General features: G+C 47.9%; 1 protein-coding gene across 1 annotated transcript; it reads left to right on the forward strand.

Moving 5' to 3' along the window:
* The first annotated feature begins 1519 nt into the window (after positions 1–1519).
* Positions 1520–19784, forward strand: LOC109906785 (FERM and PDZ domain-containing protein 4). The gene is made up of 15 exons (XM_031792484.1): positions 1520–1644; positions 3583–3746; positions 5458–5560; positions 6469–6514; positions 6632–6736; positions 9250–9357; positions 9614–9745; positions 11241–11360; positions 11740–11876; positions 12041–12185; positions 13002–13091; positions 13330–13512; positions 13984–14119; positions 14316–15350; positions 15575–19784. The coding sequence occupies exons 1-15, from the start codon at positions 1607–1609 to the stop codon at positions 19051–19053; spliced, it is 6021 nt and encodes a 2006-aa protein (XP_031648344.1). The 5' UTR covers positions 1520–1606; the 3' UTR covers positions 19054–19784.
* The last annotated feature ends 1025 nt before the right edge of the window (positions 19785–20809 follow it).

The following is a 20809-nucleotide window of genomic DNA, read 5'->3' on the forward strand; positions in this document are numbered from 1 at the left end:
TGTTGCTACATGCCCACGTTTCATATTGATTACAGGCTTCATGGTTGAATGGTTGCTTTATTTATTCATGCAAAGTACAGCCGCTCTGTTTTATGATGATGATGATGATGATGTTGATCATTGAACTGATCATTTGAATCTTTTATTATCATAGTCTTCTCCTCTTTTTAAATCCCTCCCACAACTTTTCCTTCCTGCAAAAACAATGAGCGTATTTGCACTGAGACAACAGGGTTCCCACATCAATACCCTTTCCCTTCCGTACATCAACTGTTTTTGAGGAACAGTCTCCCCCCTTCTGCTCCCTGCTAGTCTATGACATCAGATCTCTAGTGGAATGGCATTTTTCATACACTCCCTCTCCTCCTCCTCTTCCTATAAATCCTCTTATTACACACACACACACACAGACAGTGGTGGATTTGTTTTGGCTCTGATGAGGAGGATTAGGAGATGAAGGCCCCAGCTCTGAATCCGCCACAGCAGTTTGATTTAGAGTTTAGACCAAAAGCCTCTTCAACACAATGAGACACACGCTGAGACACAAGCATGTCGACTGACTGCATGGCTGGCTCTCTGAAACCCACCCCCATGATGGGATAATGGGGGTGATATTGTCCCACTGATGGCTTAAGAGTGATATTTTTTGAGGGCTATTTAAGTATCAGCTGATTTAAAATCCACGCTAAATTGTTTTCACTGGGGTTTTGTGTCCGTAAAGAAAGGCTACTGATAAAAACATGTTTTCTGATCTTGTCTTTATTGTTATGTTGCCTTAACACATTGTACAGCAGACATCAATGCAGCGTGGAGGCTGGAAGGCTAAAGTGTGACCGAACACACTGTGACACATCAATCTGTGGGTGTTTGTCACCTACTGTGTGTTCCTGACATTGATGTCCTCCCTGTTCCATCGTGCCCTGGCTTGGCGTTGTCGTTGCACTGTCACAACAATGTTATTTCTACCTCACGGTTTCAAAGTCAACTGGAGAGTGTTAGTCTCGAGGCCAATCTTTTGTATGTGAAACAAAAATCAACAGATGGTGTCTATTGTATGTTCTGTATGATTTGGCCCTGTGAAGGGTTGAGAGTGGCAATGATACGTTTTGACTCTAGGCACACTCTATGCAAAAGCTTGTCCAAGCGAGGATGCCAATTTTAGTGCTGTTGATACAAAACCAATTTCACGGATCTCTAGCATTAGTTTGAAGCCCGTTGTGCTTTGACGTCTCGATTGCGTCATTCATTTCATTTACAGTGAGCCGTCCGACGGTCGTCTCGGGGTTCTCTAACCGTCTCATGCCTTCACACTCTTGACACAATTTCGTGGCAGGACTTGGCTACAGCGGCTATGTAATGACCGTAGCAGCCAATTATGTAGATATCCAACTCGAAGGACCATGAAAAAAGAATGTCCCATAGTCCAGTAGTGGGTAGGCAGTGGGAAAGGTGCTGCTCAGAGCAACATCACAAATGAATAAGACATCCATACGGTCATCCTTTATACCTCATTTTGCTCTGCTTCAGCCACAAGACCAAATCATCGGGCTGGCCTCCCCCCTCTGGATCCTGGGGCACCCTGCCGGGAACCCCCTATGGCTGGGATATGGGCTCTTCCAGGGATGGCCGAGACTACTTCAGCAAGTAAGTACCATCCTTCCCCAGGGGGGTGTACAACAACAGTGTCCAGGCCCAACCCCCCCCCCCCCCCCCCCCCCCCCCCCCCCCCCCCCCCCCCCCACCGGCCCACCTATAATGCGCAAACATTCTCAAACATTCTCAAACATTCTCATCACTTGTTTGCGCATTATAACACGTGACACACTGTTGCGCAGTGAGTGTGCCTTACAATATAATTAGTGAGTGTGATCACATACATTGTTTGATTAATAGTCCTGACATATACTTTAAATGATCCTCTAATCAAATTTCCCCCAACATGCTTCACAGGGCGTGACAAAGTGTGATTACTCAAAACGTCAGTTATGACAGGTGCTAGTGAGCGCGTACGCTGTAATGGAGTTTCCTAAGTATTATGAGGACTAGTGTGGTGTTTTTAAAGGTCAGTCGTTCCAATTTTGTCTGGAAATTCCAGACACGTCAAGTTCTCCCGTGTCCTGTATCAACAGTATGCCAATGGAATACTGATTTCCCCCCCCCCCCACCTCCATCCCTTTATCCCTGTCTGACGTAGACTGCCTCAGTGTCTTGAATTCTTTCGGAATACTGATTTCCTTTGCTACTTCTGTGGACGCATAAAACACACCTTTTCTCCCCTGAGTGACGCAGGAGTTCTGAACAAGGAAAGGGTGCTGTCTCCTATCTCTAGACGTGTCACTAGCACGGAGGCTTCTTTGATCCCAAGTGAGGATGGGGTGACGTTCACAGAGATGACACCGTAGTGCAGATAAGGGAGCGTGACAATTGGATTTCTAGGCGCGAGAAATAAATGGATGAGGACAGGTAAACAGAAGAGATTGTTCTCCTAACCTAACCTAGCATAACGTACTGTTACAGGTTTAGTCAATGTTGCTGTTCTCCTTCATGGCAAAGGTACGTGCTTGCCTGCCTACGTGTGTGTGCGAGCTGCACCATCTGAGATGTGAGACAGGTATTAGGAGGATAATATATGGCTGGTCTCAGAGCAATATATCTGGCTTTGTGGCGATATATTTCTCTGATTGGCCAGAGTATAATAGACGGGTCTTCCTATTGGGCATAAAGGACTGAGTGGATTTCAAATACATCACCCTCTCTGTGCACTTGGGATAATGATAATACACAGAACCTTCTGAATCCTCAATCCCAGACAGTCCACACTATTGATATTATCCTTCGATATACAGGGAGTATGAGACATTCCAGTGTTTACTGTGCCCTTGGTATACCCATGTATGGATTACCTGGTCAGAACCATTTGGAATAGGTAAAGAGAGGGCAGAAACCAATGAACATGGAGGATGTGGACTGTGGGTATGGTGCAGTGGGTACATCAGAAGCACAAATGTAGTGTGTGTGTGTGTGTGTGTGTGTGTGTGTGTGTGTGTGTGTGTGTGTGTGTGTGTGTGTGTGTGTCAGTTGGTGTAGGAGTGTGTGTGTGTCAGTTGGTGTAGGAGTGTTATTTAGCACAGTGTAAATTAGATGTGCGAGTTATCTACGTGGGAAGTGTCTATTTGTAGAATGTTGACCCCACCCTGATACAGGGTGCCAGACTGCTGATTGGTTTTATGAATCAGGTCGTAATTGTAAATAAGAGTGTGTTCTTAATTGACTTACCTGTGTAAATAAAGGTCAAATAAAAAATAATAATTACTGGAGATAATAACAGAATCATTCTGGGGCCCAATTCCAAACTGATCCCACGGCTCTCTCGCTGGTTTCTGTCAATTGTGGGACTGGAGCCATTTTTTTTAGGCAGGGAACAAAAGAGTTCGGTGTGAGGCCTACCCAATAGTAGGGAAAACACTGTTCTAGTCAAGACAGTCCTATGTCCTTAGTTTCCTGTTGGATCAGTTAGGACTGAGAGGCTGCTCTTTTGAGTCTGTCTCTGATGATGCGTTGCCTGTTCCTGTTTCCTCTCAGCCACGTGTCCCAGAGCAGCTCCCTGGAGGAGGTGCACCGTCTGGATGGGGTGCAGCAGGTGCCCCCTGCCCCCCGGCTGGTGGAGATGAGACGGGACCCCGTCCTGGGGTTCGGCTTCGTGGCCGGAAGCGAAAAACCGGTGGTGGTCCGCTCCGTCACGCCTGGTATGCATCAATGTCCCACCAACTGCCTACGTCTCCCATGACCCCTCCTGGTATATCCCTCCGCCTACATCTCCCATGATAATCACTGACCGAACTCGCCTGAAGAGCTGGAATTTAAAGCTATATCAATATACATGACACTCATGTCAGAACAGGGCCGTAGCTGTTTCCTGGGATTATGTCCAGACATGTCCCTACATGAAGTTCAGAAATCTACTGAACATGATATTGGCACAAAGTGTTCAAAGACATTTTAGTGAAGCCAAATAACATTGTGGTGTATGTGTAACGGATACCTTTACATACTTGGGTTAATTCTGTCTTTCCCACCGACCTTTCAAAGGTCAGTACCACTTCCTTGTCTGTATTTTGGTTAATAAGAGCAGTTCACTCGTTGTCACACGTTTGCAGTATGACATTGATGCCATAGGGCTTTTCGCGCTTAGCACTTGTTAGCGGTGGTTCTCGGCCCCAAGCTCGTCACATCTCTATCAGCCTAGGGGGTATATCAATAATCACTGTTTGATCAACAATACAATTCAATAACCACTAGTGTCATGGTGGAGTATTATTAAGGAATATGAGGGTCGTGTTCATTTTCATGAGACTTTCGGCCCTGGTGTGATGTCGCCTATCTGCCTGACTAAATAAATGCATGAGGCAGCCACGGCCATGGATTGTATCTTGCCTATAGCAGCCTCTAAGCAATTATGAATTCTTGACATAACAATTACCTCTTGAACTGAATCTCCACTCTGCTGTATATGAGCTCACTGAAACAGAGTGCTGTAGTGGTGGCTTTTCACTGTTAATTACAATAGCACAATGCAATTGGACATGCAATGACAACAATCTAATTCTTTTTTTTCCCATATTACAATTTTAGTTAAATATAGTGATTATTAGTCGGTGAGAAACACCAATCGCTGATGGGTTACATGAAGGATGTTGGACAATCGATCATTTAGGTATTTCCATGCTGTTTTCATTTCATCCCAATGATCTACTGAAAGAATATGACACATCAAACATTATCAGTTGACGTTATGAGCGTCGCTCATCCGATGCTTAGTGTGACTACAGACCGAGACCACAAAACAGTTGGCATTCTATGACTAGGTGAGGCCGAGGGACTCTCTCTCAGCTCCTCTCTATTCTATTCAGATGTTTGGAGAGTTTCTGAAGCCCCCTACGCTCTCTCTCCCCACGTCTCCTCTCCTCAGCCAGTGTCATCCGTCAATCCATTTATTCAGCGCTCCACTATCATGGGAAACAGGCTTTCCTGTGGCATGTGGAAAATAATTAGCGGTTTCAGGATCGGTGCAGGCATCGGGAACAACGGCCCATCTTCATCTGTCTTGTGCCTCTACAACACAAGGAGAGAGATTCAATTGCCAGCGCCGGCTGAGAAGCTCATAATCTCCACAGGAGAGATTGGGACACCGAGACTGTGTGTCACACCTGGGAATTGATGGAACAGGAGCTTTTGAGAAAAAAGTCATGAGTTTTCTTTGGTATTAGCGGGCAGCGCTGATGTTTGAAAGCAGATTTGAACCCAAGAAAACGTGAACATGGAGTCCAAACGTCTCAGTGTATCGGCAGTGTTTACGACAAATGTATGTACAGATCGCTGACAATCTGTGTGTGTTTGTGTGTCTGTGCATTCATGTGCATGTGTGCGTTTTGTGCATGTGTGTGTGTATGTTTGCAGGAGGTCCCTCGGAGGGAAAGCTGATCCCAGGAGATGAGATCATCATGATCAACGACGAGGCAGTCAGCTCAGCGCCCAGGGAACGAGTCATCGACCTCGTCAGGTAACCCTGTCTGACTTATTGTCTCTGTTTATCTAGGGTATTCAGCATGGGTAACTATGTCCAGTTGTGCCAACAGCTATCATCTCCCGTGGCCCTTCAGGCACCAGACTTTTCAGGTACTTTTTGCTTTAAGAAAATAATTTCATGACCAGCTATTTCTGTCACCTTAACAAAGTCAAGACGTTACAAAGTATTTGGTGAGTTGACGGCTGTAATTTCCACGACACATCCAGGCCTGTCCAGTTTTTATTTTGTGATTAGGCTCTCAGAAATGTGTCTTGTGTCGAGCGTAAAGACGGATGCCAGTTGTTGTATTTCTGAGGGATGACCAGACTTTCTCAAAAGGCTTTCGGTCGTTTATGTGTTCAACTCTGAAAAGCGAACGTTGCATTTTAGTGACTGCATTACTTGATTGGGCATCTCTCACGTATTCCTATCCTATTATTACTGAACAAATCTGCCAAAGGCTTTGGGTAATTGTATTTACATTATATCATTATATTTACAATTATGTAGCAGACATATGACATTTCTTATGAAATGGTCTGAAGTGAGGCTGTGTTCTTGCCTGTTTGTTTGTGGAGACGTGAACATTTTAATAACATCTCATACCAGAATATTGTGTGTGTGTGTGTGTGTGTGTGTGTGTGTGTGTGTGTGTGTGTGTGTGTGTGTGTGTGTGTGTGTGTGTGTGTGTGTGTGTGTGTGTGTGTGTGTGTGTGTGTGTGTGTGTGTGTGTGTGTGTGTGTGTGTGTGTGTGCGTCTGTGCGTCTGTGCCTCTGTGCGCCTGCGTGTCCCTTAGTTCATTACATTGGATTGGAAATCATTGGTTTCCTGTTTACGTTGACATTAAATTTAAGTCATTCACTGTAACTATCAGTCAATTAGATGTGCTTTTCTCCCTCCAGAAACTGTAAGGAGTCCATTATGTTGACTGTTGTCCAGCCGTACCCTGTGAGTATCTTTATGTTTTAGAACTGTTGGTTATAATAACAGGATGTAACATTGCTGCACACCCGACACGGGGTTTGGTTTCATCCTGACCTCCGTGCTCAACCTCTCTGTTCTCAGTCGCCCAAATCAGCGTTCATCAGTGCAGCCAAAAAAGCCAAGCTCAAGTCCAATCCGGTCAAAGTGCGCTTCGCAGAAGAGGTCATCATTAACGGTCAGGTTCCGGTAAGTTCTCCTCCCGTCACATGGTTGACCGTTGAATTTATCCATTTGACCTTTGACCACCAATTGAACTGTCAAAAGTGATTTGTGTATATTTGCTTCACATTAATTATATCTACTTTGGGTTTTTTGTACAAGTAAGACTCTGTTCTAATATCCACACCAGCATATCACTTCAAATAAAACAATGTATTGGGGATGCATTCTAAATGGTGTGCTAGTATGGATATTGGTATTCAGACCTCTTGACTTTTTCCACATTTTGTTATGTTACAGCCTAATTGTAAAATGGATTAAAGAAAACATTTTCCTCATCAATCTAAACCCAATACTCCATACAATGCGAAGATATGTTTTTAGACTTTTTCATAAAAAACAGAAATACCTTATTTACATAAGTATTCAGACCCTTTGCTATGAGACTCGAAATTGAGCCCAGGTGCATCCTGGTTCCATTGATCATCCTTGAGATGGTTCTGCAACTTGATTGAAGTCCACCTGTGGTAAATTCAATTGACTGGACATGATTTGGAAAGGCACACACCTATATAAGGTCCCATAGCTGACAGTGCATGTCTGAGCAAAAAGCCACGAGGTCGAAGGAATTGTCCATAGAGCTCTGAGACAGGATTATGTCGAGGAACAGATCTGGGGAAGGGTACCAAAACAATTCTGCAGCATTGAAGGTCCCCAAGAACACAGTGGCCTCCAACATTCATAAATGGAAGAACTTTGGAACCACCAAGACTCTTCCTAGAGCTGGCTGCCCCGCCAAACTGAGCAATCGGGGGAGAAGGGCCTTGGTCAGGGAGGTGACCAAAAACCCGATGGTCACTGACAGAGCTTCAGATTTCCTCTGTGGAGATGGGGGAACCTTCCAGAAGGACAACTATGTCTGCAGCACTCCACCAATCAGGCCTTTATGGTAGAGTGGCCAGACGGATGCCACTCCTCACTAAAAGGCACATGACAGCCTAGTTGGAGTTTGCCAAAAGGCACCTAAAGAGTCTCAGACCATGAGAAACAAGATTCTCTGGTCTGATGAAACCAAGATTGAATTATTTGGCCTGAATGCCAAGCGTCACGTCTAGAGGAAACCTGGCGCCATCCCTGCGATGAAATATTGTAACGAGTGCGCTGAGAGTTGGGAAGCAAGTTCAGGGAGTGAGTGTTTTAATAAATAAAATAAACAATGAACACGTAACACACACAACGCACCGACATGAAAACAGAGTCAGTAACACCTGAGGAAAGAATCAAGAGGAGTGACAGATATAGGGAAGATAATCAAGGAGGTGATGGAGTCCAGGTGAGTGTCATGAGGAGCAGGTGCACGAGATGATGGTGACAGGTGTGCGGGATAATCAGCAGCCTGATGACCTAGAGGCCGGAGAGGGAGAATACGTGACAAGTATGCTGGTTAGCATCATGCTGTGGGGATTTTTTTCAGCGGCAGGGATTAGGAAACTAGTCAGGATCAAGGGGAAAGATGAATGGAGCAAAGTACAGAGAGATCCTTGATGAAAACAAGCTCCAGAGCGCTCAGGACCTCAGACTGGGGCTAAGGTTCACCTTCCAACAGAACAACAACTCTAAGAACACAGCTAAGACAACGCAGGAGTGGCTTCGGGATAAGTCTCGGAATATCCTTGAGTGTGCCCAGCCAGAGCCTAGAATTGAGCCCGATCTAACATTTCTGGAGAGAACTGAAAATAGCTGTCCAGCGACGCTCCCCATTCAACCTGACAGAGCTTGAGAGGTTCTGCAGAGAAGAATGGGAGAAACTCTCCAATACAGGTGTGCCAAGACTGTAGCATCATACCCAAGAAGACTTGAGGCTGTAATAGCTGCCAAAGGTGCTTCAACAAAGTACCGAGTAAAGGGTCTGAATACTTATGTAAATGTGATATTTCCGTTTTCAATTTTAATACATTTGCTAACATTTCTTTGCTTTGTCATGATGGGGTATTGTGTGTAGCTGGATGAGGGTGAAAAAAACAATTTAATCAATTTTAGAATAAGTCTGTAACAAAATGTGGAAGAAGTCAAAGGGTCTGAATAGTTTTTGTGTTGGTATACACTTGTTTATCGGTGTACATCCAGACAGGTCAACAATGCTAGCAAGAAATATAAGGTCATTCATTTATACTGGAGGTCTTTTATGTCCTGCTTCCACCTAGAACGAAGCGAAGGACAACTCTGTCCTCTTCATGTGGGCTACTGTATGCCTTGTGTGTCATTCTTCTGTCTCCTTTCCACCTAGAACACAGCGAAGGACAACTCTGTCCTCTTCATGTGGGCTACTGTATGCCTTGTGTGTCATTCTTCTGTGTCTCCTTTCCACCCAGAACACAGTGAAGGACAACTCTGTCCTCTTCATGTAGGCTACTGTATGCCTTGTGTGTCATTCTTCTGTGTCTCCTTTCCACCTAGAACACAGCGAAGGACAACTCTGTCCTCTTCATGTAGGCTACTGTATGCCTTGTGTGTCATTATTCTGTCTCCTTTCCACCTAGAACACAGTGAAGGACAACTCCCTCCTCTTCATGCAGAAGGTTCTGAAGGTGTACCTGGAGAACGGGCAGACCAAGTCGTTTCGGTTCGACTGCAGCACATCCATCAAGGTGTGCGTGACACTTTGGGGGGGGGGGGGGGGGGGGGTTAGAGTGGCCCTGTTTCCATAATTACTGTGGCGAAATGGGAGGAAATGAATGGAATATGGCGTGGGGACTCAACCTTGACTTGAAATGCAATTGCATTCTATCCATCTCAGCTACACGGTGGCAGAAAACAAGGATACAAATAAAAGATAGTCTTGTTTATTTGTTTTATCATTTGGTATTTTGACATTGAAATTTACCTTTGTTTATGGTGTGATAGGATGTTATCATGACCCTACAAGAGAAGCTGTCCATCAAGTGCATTGAGCACTTCTCCCTGATGCTGGAGCAGCGGACGGAGGGCTCGGGCAGCAAGCTGCTACTCTTGCATGAGCAGGAGATGCTAACTCGGGTAGGAATTACTGTGGGCATGCTAACGCGAAGTCATTGGTTTGACCTTTATTTATCCAGGAAGTCCCATTGAGGTCAAGCGACCTCTTACGTAAAGTATACCTGGGCAATTCATGACAGAGATCAATCAATTTATAAAGTCCTTTAATCATTTGAAAAAGAGTGGAAGAAAGAGAATCATACATGTAACTGAACTTAGACACCCCTTGGCCATATCAGGAGGATAGGTCTCAGTATGGAGCTCTCTAGCTACAGGTCCAGGTTATCAACATCCCAGAGAGAATGAAAGTCATTCATATGTTGCTAGCCCAGAGTCACCCTAGTGATCCCATTCTGCTTCCTTAAAGCACTCCCACCTCGACCTCTTCACTTAGTATCCTATAGATAAGAGGCAATTCTATTCCAGCACTACACCACAATCACACTCCAAGCTTCTAGCTGAGACAAAGTACACATCTCGAATGGCACCCTATTCCCGTTATACTTTTGACCAGGGCCCATAGAGCATCCCATAGAGCGCTGGTCAAAAGTGGTGACCTAGGGAATAGGGTGCCATTTGGGACGCACACAAACATTTCCTGCTCAGTATTCATAGAGCGACTCAAGAACACAGCATGATTTATCAAGTCTGGCACAGCAGGGCGCCTCTGCTTTCAATGTTTTAATGAAAGTGTACTGCGATCATAGTGAGGATATTATAATATGCATCACCCTCATCTCGCATAGACAGCCCTGTGATGATAATCAATAATAGAAATAACCGATGAATAACAAATTCTGATTCTTTTCAAGGATGAAAAGAGTTATGTAATAGGTTTTGTTATGATTTTTGTAAGGGGCTGAAATCTGTAAACTCAATGCTCAAGACGGTACATTCTTTGGAGGAAAAAAAGGTGCTATCTAGAACTTAAAAAGGGCTCTTCGGGCCATCCCCATAGGATAACCCTTTGAAGAACCCTTTTGGGTTCCATGTAGAACCCTTTTGGGTTCCATGTAGAACCCTTTGGCTCCTACATGGACCCCAAAAAGGTTCTACCTGGAACCAATAAGGGTTTTCCTATGGGGCCAGACGAAGCACCCTTTTGGAACCCTTTTTTTCTAAGAGTGTAACTGTGAAGGAATTAGGGAACGAGGGCAAACTACTGACCAGTGTAGCACGTACAATATATCTCCCTCTGCGTGTCTTAATGAATTCCTGTCCCTTGACAGAGGCCAAGAACCTGTCCAATGGATGTAAATTTGCCTGACTTGTATTTGCAACAATGACTCACCCTGTCCTTAGCACAGACCTTACCATCCCATTATGTCCTTAGGAATGAATTTACCTGACCATTTGATGAAGTTTGACATCATGCCTAGCACCTTGAGGGACCTTGCATTTGATGTTTTCCGTTTCGATGTGCACATTTACGGCGCAGTAAAACACTTGAACATTTTCTCTTGCACACTTTCCCCCCTCCTTTTCTCACATTCTCTCGTCCTCTTTTTCGTTTCAGGTGACACAGAGGCCGGGGTCCGATAAGATGAAATGTTTCTTCAGAATCAGCTTCGTCCCCAAGGACCCGGTGGATCTGCTCAGACGGGATGCCGTGGCATTTGAATACCTCTATGTTCAGGTGAGAGCACCACAGGAGACCTGGCCCAATCATAGTGGAGCATAACACAAGACCGCATTCCTGTGTTCTCGGGTAAACTTGTCGAACAAGCATTGAGACCAAAGCATGTCAATAATGGCCTTTTGATCAATGCATATCAAGTTCAAGTTTCCCATCCAAAATTGGTTGGTTGTCCAAGGTTTGAGGCTCATTCAGAACTTCAGAATATTTGCTATTCTCTTAGGATTGACTATTCAAAGCAATATTGCTTCTATGTTAATGACAACAATGTTGGTTTCTAGCTTGGCCTTCCTCTACTTGTAAATAGAACAAAATGTGTCTATTTTGAATGGCTTTGAGTCGTCCACGGGTTCTAACTGTCCCTCCTGGTCTTCCGTAGAGCTGTAACGATGTGGTTCTGGAGCGCTTTGGCTCGGAGCTGAAGTACGACGCCGCGCTACGATTGGCCGCTCTGCAGATGTACGTCCTCACTATGACGACCAGACAGCTGCAGAAGGTCTCACTCAAATACATCCAGTAAGTCCAGCTCCTTACTGCTGTTGTTGTTTTCCACTGAAACATGGGCGACGGAGCTCAAAAGGAGTCTTTGTACAGGTGCATAATAATCATTGATAAAAAGGTGAACACTAATTTGCATTATTTCCACGCCCTAGAATATCAAATGCCTTCTTAATTTCCAGGAAGGAGTGGGGTCTGGCACTTTTCATCCCACCAGCAGTGATGACCAGCATGAAGGAGAAGAACATCAAGAAAGCACTGACGCACATCCTCAAAACCAATCAGAACCTAGTGCCTCCGGGAAAAAGGTACAGTACGGATTCCATCGTCACAGCTCTCTATCTCTCTCTCCCTCTCCCTCTCCCTCTCTCTCTCTCTCTCTCTCTCTCTCTCTCTCTCTCTCTCTCTCTCTCTCTCTCTCTCTCTCTCTCTCTCTCTCTCTCTCTCTCTCTCTCTCTCTCTCTCTCTCTCTCTCTCTCTCTCTCTCTCTGTCTCTCTCTCTCTGTCTCTCTCTCTCTCTCTGTCTGTCTCTCTCTCTCTCTCTGTCTCTCTCTCTCTGTCTCTCTCCCTCTCTCTCTCTCTCTCTCTCTCTCTCTGTCTCTCTCCCTCTCTCTCTCCCTCTCTCTGTCTCTCTCTCTCTCTGTCTGTCTCTCTCTCTCTCTCTCTCTGTCTCTCTCTCTCTCTGTCTCTCTCCCCTCTCTCTCTCTCTCTCTGTCTCTCTCTCTGTCTCTCTCTCTCTGTCTCTCTCTCTCTGTCTCTCTCCCTCTCTCTCTCTCTCTCTCTCTCTCTGTCTCTCTCCCTCTCTCTCTCTCTCTCTCTCTCTCTCTCTCTCTCTCTCTCTCTCTCTGTCTCTCTCTCTCTCTCTCTCTCTCTCTCTCTCTCTCTCTCTCTCTCTCTCTCTCTCTCTCTCTCTCTCTCTCTCTCTCTCTCTCTGTCTCTCTCTCTCTCTCTCTCTCTCTGTCTCTCTCCCTCTCTCTGTCTCTCTCTCTCATGTGTTTAGCAGAGCTGCCCTCTAGAGGAGTGTAGCTGTCTGTTTGCTTTCTTTTTTTTACTTCAATCATCAGTTATGATGTCATTTGTCATAAACCGATAGTGTATTTTTGTTAACCTCGAGATGTTTTCCTCTGTCTTTTTTTTCTGCAGTTGACTGCATTGCAGGCTAAAGTGCACTACTTGAAGTATCTCAGTGAGCTGAGGTTGTATGGAGGGAGAGTGTTCAAATCCATACTTTTGGTAAGACCACTAGTTGTAGCTTTCCCTATTTCAGCCATTGGTCAAATAGAAAACCAATCTGTATCCACATAGATATTGTTCCAAATCCATATCCTGCCTTCTCTCTTTTATACACTCACTCACTCACACAAATACATATACACACCCCTATTCAACTCCAACACACACACACACATACACACCCCTCTTCAACCCCAACACACACACACACCCTCACCCCCAACACACACACTCACAGCAAGGGGAGAAGCAGACAGAGGTGACCTTGCTAGTGGGGCCCAGGTACGGCATCAGTCACGTGATCAACGCCAAGACCAACCTGATGGCCCTGCTGGCAGACTTCAGCCACGTGAACCGCATCGAGATCCTCACAGAGGATGATATTAACGTCCGCGTGGAGCTACACGTCATGGATGTCAGGGTAAGGAGTGGGGCCTGACGTGTCGAGTTGGCACTGTTAAGTGGGTGGCTTGAGGCTTGGGCGGCAGGTAGACTAGCAATTAATAGCATTGGACCAGTAACCGAAAGGTCGCTCGTTCGAATCCCGAACCGGCAAGGTGGTAAAATCTGCCGTTCTGCCCTTGAGCAAGGCAGTTAACCCCCAACAACAACTGGGCACCGATGACGTTGATTAAGGCAGCCCCCCGAACATCTCTGATTCAGAGGAGTTGGTTTAAATGTGGAAGAAACATTTCGATTGAATGCATTCAGTTGCACAACTGACAAGGTATCCCCTTTCCCTAAAAATCTACAGATACCCATAAGGCATCGTGCCCTGGTCAATATTAACAGGCTAATAAGTAGAAAAACCAGTTTGTACATAAATACTATTCTTGCAAGACCATATCCTTGTGTTCTGTAATGTTTTTATTTCTTTATGCTTGATCTGTAGCCCATCACGTTGATAATGGAGTCTAGTGATGCTATGAACCTGGCGTGTCTGACAGCAGGGTACTATCGACTCCTAGTGGACTCTAGGAGATCTATCTTCAACATGGCCCACTGCAACAGCATCGCTGAAGAAATGGGTTGGTCAACCTAGTACTATGCGGTGTGTGTGTGTGTGTGTGTGTGTGTGTGTGTGTGTGTGTGTGTGTGTGTGTGTGTGTGTGTGTGTGTGTGTGTGTGTGTGTGTGTGTGTGTGTGTGTGTGCTTCTGTATACATGTCTATTATTTCCAGTATTGTGTCAAATTGTTGAATTGAGTTCCTCTATTAAACAACAGATCAGGACAATCTTCTGGAGTGGCCGTACAGCACTTCGTTAGACAACTGTGAGGACCCCAATGCTGCCGGCCAGGACGAGCGTTACAGCAGTGACATGGACTTCTCTAACAATGGAGGGAGAGAGAACAACATCTCTCCCTACATCCCCGAGCCCCAACACCATACCCTAACCCTGCAGCAGAACGAGAGGCCGTCGGAGGGGCGGAGGAGTCCCCAGCCCCCACCTCTCCCCCCTGCCAGAAACAAACCCCAAGACTCCCCCCGGAGCGCCAAGGTCTCCTTCATCTTCGGAGACCCCCCTTTGAACACTGTTAACCCCCAGAACTTTGGCTACGAGCGCCTGATGGATGAGAGTCCCGAGGTGCCCGAGCACAGGCCCATAGCCTACTTGCACAACAACGTCAACAACCCAGGGGACTTTAGGACCCAGGTACCCGCGCCCTTCCAATTCGCCGACGGCATGCCGCATGTGGTCTACAGCAACATCGGCGAGGAGCTGGTGGAGGAACCGCTGCTAAGGGACCTTTGTTATGCAGACACCACGGACGACGCCGAGGATGAGGACGACGCCAGCTGTGAGGAAGACTCTACAGGGACAGGAGGGGGGGAGGGTGGAGGGGGCGGCACGACGTCGGCGAGCAAAGCCACGATCCTCACCCTCTCGGGCTCCAGCGATGACATCATCGACCTGACCTCACTTCCTCCCCCCGAGGGGGGCGATGATGACGATGATGATACCGACGGTGTCCTCCATTCGCTAAATCTCGCCATTGCCGCTCCGCCCCCGGGGTTCAGAGACAGTTCTGATGAGGAGAGTCCCGAGAGTCGCCCTTTGGCCACTGCCGGCAACAATGACATGCCCGTGTCGCTGATCGACGCTGTCCCCACGGGGTCGCATGGTGAGGGGAGCGGCAGGGAAAGGAGGCTGGAGGATGCCATGGTAACAACCCTGCAGGCACTGGAAGCCCTGACCGTGTCCGAGGAGAGGCCACACCCACCACGCCCACAGCGACCACAGCCCAACAGTAACCCAGGTCTTTACTACTACCAACACCACTTATAGTTTACAGCTGTTGTGCACACAGTGTCATGGCCTTGCTCTAGTTTTGTTTTTTCAGTGTTCACTGTTGTGCTTTGTGATCAGACCTGGCCCAAATGAGGATTTCTTCAAACTATATGTTGAACTTTGTTAAAAGTGATATAATAGAATTGTTGAAAGAAGCTCAAATTATATATTTTTTCTCCCTGGCTCACATAGGTGTGCAAATGTCTCGAGCTTTCAGTCCTGAGTCTTCCTCTGACTCAGGCAATGAGACCAACTCCTCAGAGATGACCGAGACCATGGAGCAGGCCGCCGCCCACAAACTCATCCACGAGAACCACAGGCGCCTCCTTATCGCCACCTCCGAAGGCTACCAGCCTTTGACGGAGGAAAAGACAGACTTCCCCATCTCGCCCAGAGTGGCCACCCAAAAGAAAGCCCACAGCCCCTCCCACCATCGAGACGGCGGGCCGCCGTCGTCCACCGCGCTCCCTAAACAGACCCTCCATCCAGATGACATAGAGCTGGATCCAGAAACCACTGATTTTCTGACTAACCTCTCCTCAGGCTTCAGCAAGCGACCCAACTCCGTGGTTGTTGGAGGGAAACGGCTAAAAAAGTTGGCCGACACCAACGGGAAGTTCAACACGTTCAGTACCAGAGACGGCCACAGGGGGAGCCAGCTGGATGTGGAGCGTACCTCGTTCTGCGAGAGGCTGCAGAGAAGGCCGCCTCTTCCTCTACCAGAGAATTCCATCTCCATCATGGCGGAGAACCTGGCGGTGAACAGCCTGCCAAGGAGTCACCGCAGGCTGCCGCGCCCCCCTCCCCCACACCCTGAACGGACAGAGCCTGAGGAGGAACCAGGGGAGGCTGCAGTGGGGGACACTGGGGCGATGGGCGGCCAGGAGGAAGAGTACCTGGGGGGAGCGGCAGGTCCCTTCCCCTCCTCCCCTACCAAGAAGCCCCGGGACCCCCCCGGTGGACAGGGAGATGCCCCAGTGGAGCAGCGGCAGCAAGTGAGGCAAGGGGTTGCCCGGCTGTGTGAGTACCACCTAGCCAAACGGATCTCGTCCCTTCAGAGCGAGGCTCACAACTCCCTGCAGGGCTCCCAGTGCTCATCACTGGACGCGGGCTGCAGCACGGGGAGCAGCGCCTGTGGCACCCCAACGGATTCGCCCCTCTGTGCCCCCGACGGCAACCACCACCCGCTCTCCGAATCTTCCACGTCCCTCAGGGTTTTCACCTATGAGGACAAGGCTCCCCATGGCACCCCGGGCCAGATCCCTGTGGGCAGGGACCTCCACCCTCAAGCAGACCCCACACTCCTGCGGAAGATGCTGCCCAACATACACCCTCCTGGGTCAGACACCAGCAGAGATGGTTCCCTCCGGTCGGCCAAGATGAAAGAAACCACAGGTAGTATAGCTAAAAGGAGTAACCTTCCAAATGATCTGCATGCCAAGACAGCCTGTGTAAGGGGTGCTAACCTCAAGGAGGGGAACGAGTCCTATAGGCAGCTCATTAACTACCTGACAGTGAGCCAGATGCACCAGGGAGGCAGGTTGCATAGTGCAGGCCTGGGAGGGGGAGTCAGGAAGGACACTAGGAGATATATTACCAGTAATCCCCAACTGATAGAGATGGTTAGGAGTAAAGGGAACACCATTCACCGCTATCCCTGCATGCCCCCCTCGTCCTCGTCACCCTTCCTCAGCCCGAGTCTAGTGAACCCCAATGCAGTCACCTCACGGGGTGACAAAGGCCCCCGGCCCTATCACTCCGCCACCCTGCCCGCTAAGTTGAAGAGCAATCCTGACTTGCATGCTCAGAGACCCGCTGACAATGTTGAAGTAAGGCCCAGTGGCACAGAGAGGAGGAGCTCCTTTTCGGGCCTCGAGAGTGAGTTAGAGAGGGGCGCCATCGACCCTGAGGTCGAGCGGTTCCTGTCCCTCAGGGACAACATCCATGGAGGGGGTGGGGGTGGGGGCATGGTCCACAGGCCCCCCTCCAGGGTGCGGAGTGTGATGTCCCAAAGCGGTGCCAGCATCTGTGGCCCAGAGGACTGGCTCAGATCTGACTGCAGGACAAAGCATGCCATCCGACAGACTCCTAATGATTATCTCTGTTTTTCTACTGCCCCTAGTGTAGCTCGCACAGAGCAGCTGGGGACGTCACTGGGAGCGGAAGCAGGAGATCACCCATCAGCTTTCACTAAGCAGGCCAGAGCCTGTGCCACGGCTCCGCCCCCTCCTCCTCCACCACCTCCTCCACCTCCCCTACCAGCCAACATGAGCACCCACAACTCCACTGTGCCAAAGCAGTCCACTGTCACATACAGACAAAACCACATCCAGTCAGTCACAGCCAGCCTCCACCACCAGTGCGAGCCCAATATGAACAGCCTCCAGAGGGGCAGGGACTCCAGTATGAACAGCCTCCACTTGGGCAGGGAACCCAGCACCAACAGCCTGCAGCGGGACAGGGAGCCCAGCATCAACAGCCTCCACCTGGGCAGGGACCCCAGCATAAACAGCCTCCACCTGGGCAGAGAGCTCAGCACCAACAGCCTGCAGCGGGACAGGGAGCCCAGCACCAACAGCCTCCACCTGGGCAGGGAGCCCAGCATCAATAGCCTGCAGCGGGGCAGGGAGCTCAGACGGAGCACCAGTAATGTAACTGCGGGCTCCGGGAGTGTGGAGGTGCTCTTCGACCAAGGCAGAACCAAGTGCCAGCAAGGACCAGTTGACCCCAAACTACAGAGGAGACCCACGAGGAAGAGGCTGTCGAAGAGCTACTCGCAGGGCTCAGTAGCGTCCACGTGCTGGTCGGCTGGGGGCAGAGACAGCCGGAGGGCCTCAGTGATGTTTCCCCTGCAGAAGGACGCCAAGCACATGAAGGGCTCGCAGAAGATGGACTCGAGCAGCCCCTGGAGGTGCCACGGTCCCTTCAGCTACTGCTTCTTCAAGAGGAAGAGCCAGGCAGAGGAGGATGAGGTAGAGGGGGGTGAGATGGGCGAGAGGGGCGAGAGGGGCGAGAGTTCCAGGCGCTGCCATGGCAGGGAAATGGAGGAAGCAGCGTCTATCTACGGCCTGGCCACGGACGCAGCAGGCGACCAGCTCTACAGCGAGGTCCTAACCAACATGAGCTTCAGCGACCGGCTGTCGCGCATTAACACGCTCAAAGACCGCATGTACATCTTCCCCGTTGGCTTCTCGGATGTACGCCGCGACGCCAGCGAGCTCATCGCCCTAGTGCGCTCAAGCGTAGGCAGGGGGGACCGCAGCGGCCAGGTACCACAGATCACAGCCGACCTGTCCCAATACAAGCAGCTGCTGTCCATCGAGTCTAAAGAGCTGGGGCGGGCATGTCGCAGGATGGCCCAGGCCCACGGCAGCCCAGAGGAGATGCTGCTGGCCATCACCTGCAGTTTCCAGGTGCTGTGCTGCCTGTCTGAGGCCTGCATGTGCCTGGTGAGGGGCCTGAGGGCATCCGCTGCCCAACAGCAGAGGGAAGTGGTGGCCAAGGTGGACGAGCTGGTCATGAACTACATCTGCCTGCTGCGCGCAGCCGAGGCAGCGTCCATCGGAGCGCCCAGCGACCACAGCGTCAATGCCCTGGTCCGCCACTCCAGCACCATGTCAGCCATCGCCAACGCACTCACCCGCTCCCTCAAAACGCTGCTTAGCAAGTAGTAGGACGTCCAGCCGACAGCAACGTCTTTTAGTGTTATGTACATTATACAAAGCCATACAAGACCCGGCCTTTGTAATAAGAACTGATGTTATTATAGACACCCTACTTCTTGTGTACAATTTATTGTCCATGTATATAATGTACATACAGTACATATGATACACTATATGAATATATCAATTGCTATAGACATTTTGAGAGGTCATTGGGAAGACATGTACTCTTTAATGTGATATTGATGATGCAGTTCTAGGTTGCAGTGTGGAGAGAGAGGATTGACATACAGCACTGAACTTGCACTGCATTTAATACTCCTTATTTCTAAATTATTTTGACATGTTGTTTTTTTTAAACAAATACAGAGGGCATAAAACTATACTGAAAAGACATCAAATAAGTAGGCAAGTATCTTATTAAAGAGCTTTTAAGTCGATCAGGCAGGTGTGTAATGTTTCATCATTTTTTACAGTCTTTCATTGTATGTGTTTTAATATGACCCTCTCTGGACTAAATGGTGTCCTTCAACATTTATGTATCAGACTGCATTTTATTTCTCCGACCATAAAACATAAAAATCCACTCAAATATTTTTGTTCAGCTTCTCTGACCCATTAAAATGTTTTACATATCTGAGGGTCATGGTGTGTCTTCACTTGCTATTTCATTTGCTCCACTAATATCTTGTAGAAGAACTCCAGTAAAATAAAAGATTCACTTGTGCACTGCCTCATTTTTCTACACCCTAGGCCTAGTAGCTTTCTCTATCTACAAAAAAAATAAATGATGATGCCATTTTGAACATGGAAAATGTTTCATTCCGAATTACGTCTTATTCATTTGGATATAAAACAATCTATTCATTTCAAATGAACAGGCCCTTCTTTCCTAGCGTGATGCTTCTCATGTGAGCATAGTAAGAGGGAGTGTATCACCAAGACGTTGACAAAGGTTTCTGTGTGTGGATAAAAGAGGCACTTGAGGTATCATCTGACTACAATCTCAGAGTTAAATCAAGTTAAAACACACAGATCGAAAAGCCTTAAAGGGAAAAGAGGGGGGGGGGGGCTGTGAGGACATTTTGAAAGACCACAATCTGTAAGGGACAATTCCTTTCCGACTCTCTGGCCAATGTGCTTTTCAACCAACACCTGTAACTATTATGCCTTGATCCCACCAATAGTGTCATAATTTGGATATGTGTGCAACAAAAGTACAACCCTCACCTTCTGCTACCATTTCTGTTAAGCCGTCTACGCATACAGTTTGACGCACACGTTTGATAAGTCCAACGTATGCACCACACAGAACGCACTGCAAATGCCTCTGCAAGGCAAACGCAGCGTTACTTGGAATTGAATGTACTTCTGGTGTAACCAAAATGCAATGATGCTGTCGGTGTGATTGAGGCGTTAGTCAAGTCATAGTAGGCCTGATGTATATGTGGCAGGACAAGCAAATACAGGATAATTTTTTAATGTCCAGTGCAGACAAAACACCTTTTCCCCGCTTTTATATATATTTCCACAGTATGAGGTTGGAATAATACTGTGAAATTGTGAAAATTATGATAATGACATTTTAGTGTAAAAACTGTTTGAAAAGACCGCCTGAAATGTCAGCCTGTTTTGGTGGGATGGAGTTTTGGTCTTACAAATAGCATGGGACCATAACGTCAGATGCCAACCGCAGAAAAAACACCTAAGAAGAAAGGCATCGATTTTGTCCAATGAGAAAGGGGATGGCAGCCGCAGAGAA

This window comes from Oncorhynchus kisutch, linkage group LG16 (genome assembly GCF_002021735.2).
Source record: "Oncorhynchus kisutch isolate 150728-3 linkage group LG16, Okis_V2, whole genome shotgun sequence".
NCBI lineage: Eukaryota > Metazoa > Chordata > Actinopteri > Salmoniformes > Salmonidae > Oncorhynchus > Oncorhynchus kisutch.

What these genes read in the sequence shown, in the direction of transcription:
- LOC109906785 (XM_031792484.1), top strand. Translation starts at nt 1,607, where the DNA reads ATGGGCTCTTCCAGGGATGGCCGAGACTACTTCAGCAA. An exon ending in GGTCCGCTCCGTCACGCCTG is followed by an intron (nt 3,747 to 5,457) that starts GTATGCATCAAT and finishes GTATGTTTGCAG; the next exon opens with GAGGTCCCTCGGAGGGAAAG. An exon ending in TCATTAACGGTCAGGTTCCG is followed by an intron (nt 6,737 to 9,249) that starts GTAAGTTCTCCT and finishes CTTTCCACCTAG; the next exon opens with AACACAGTGAAGGACAACTC.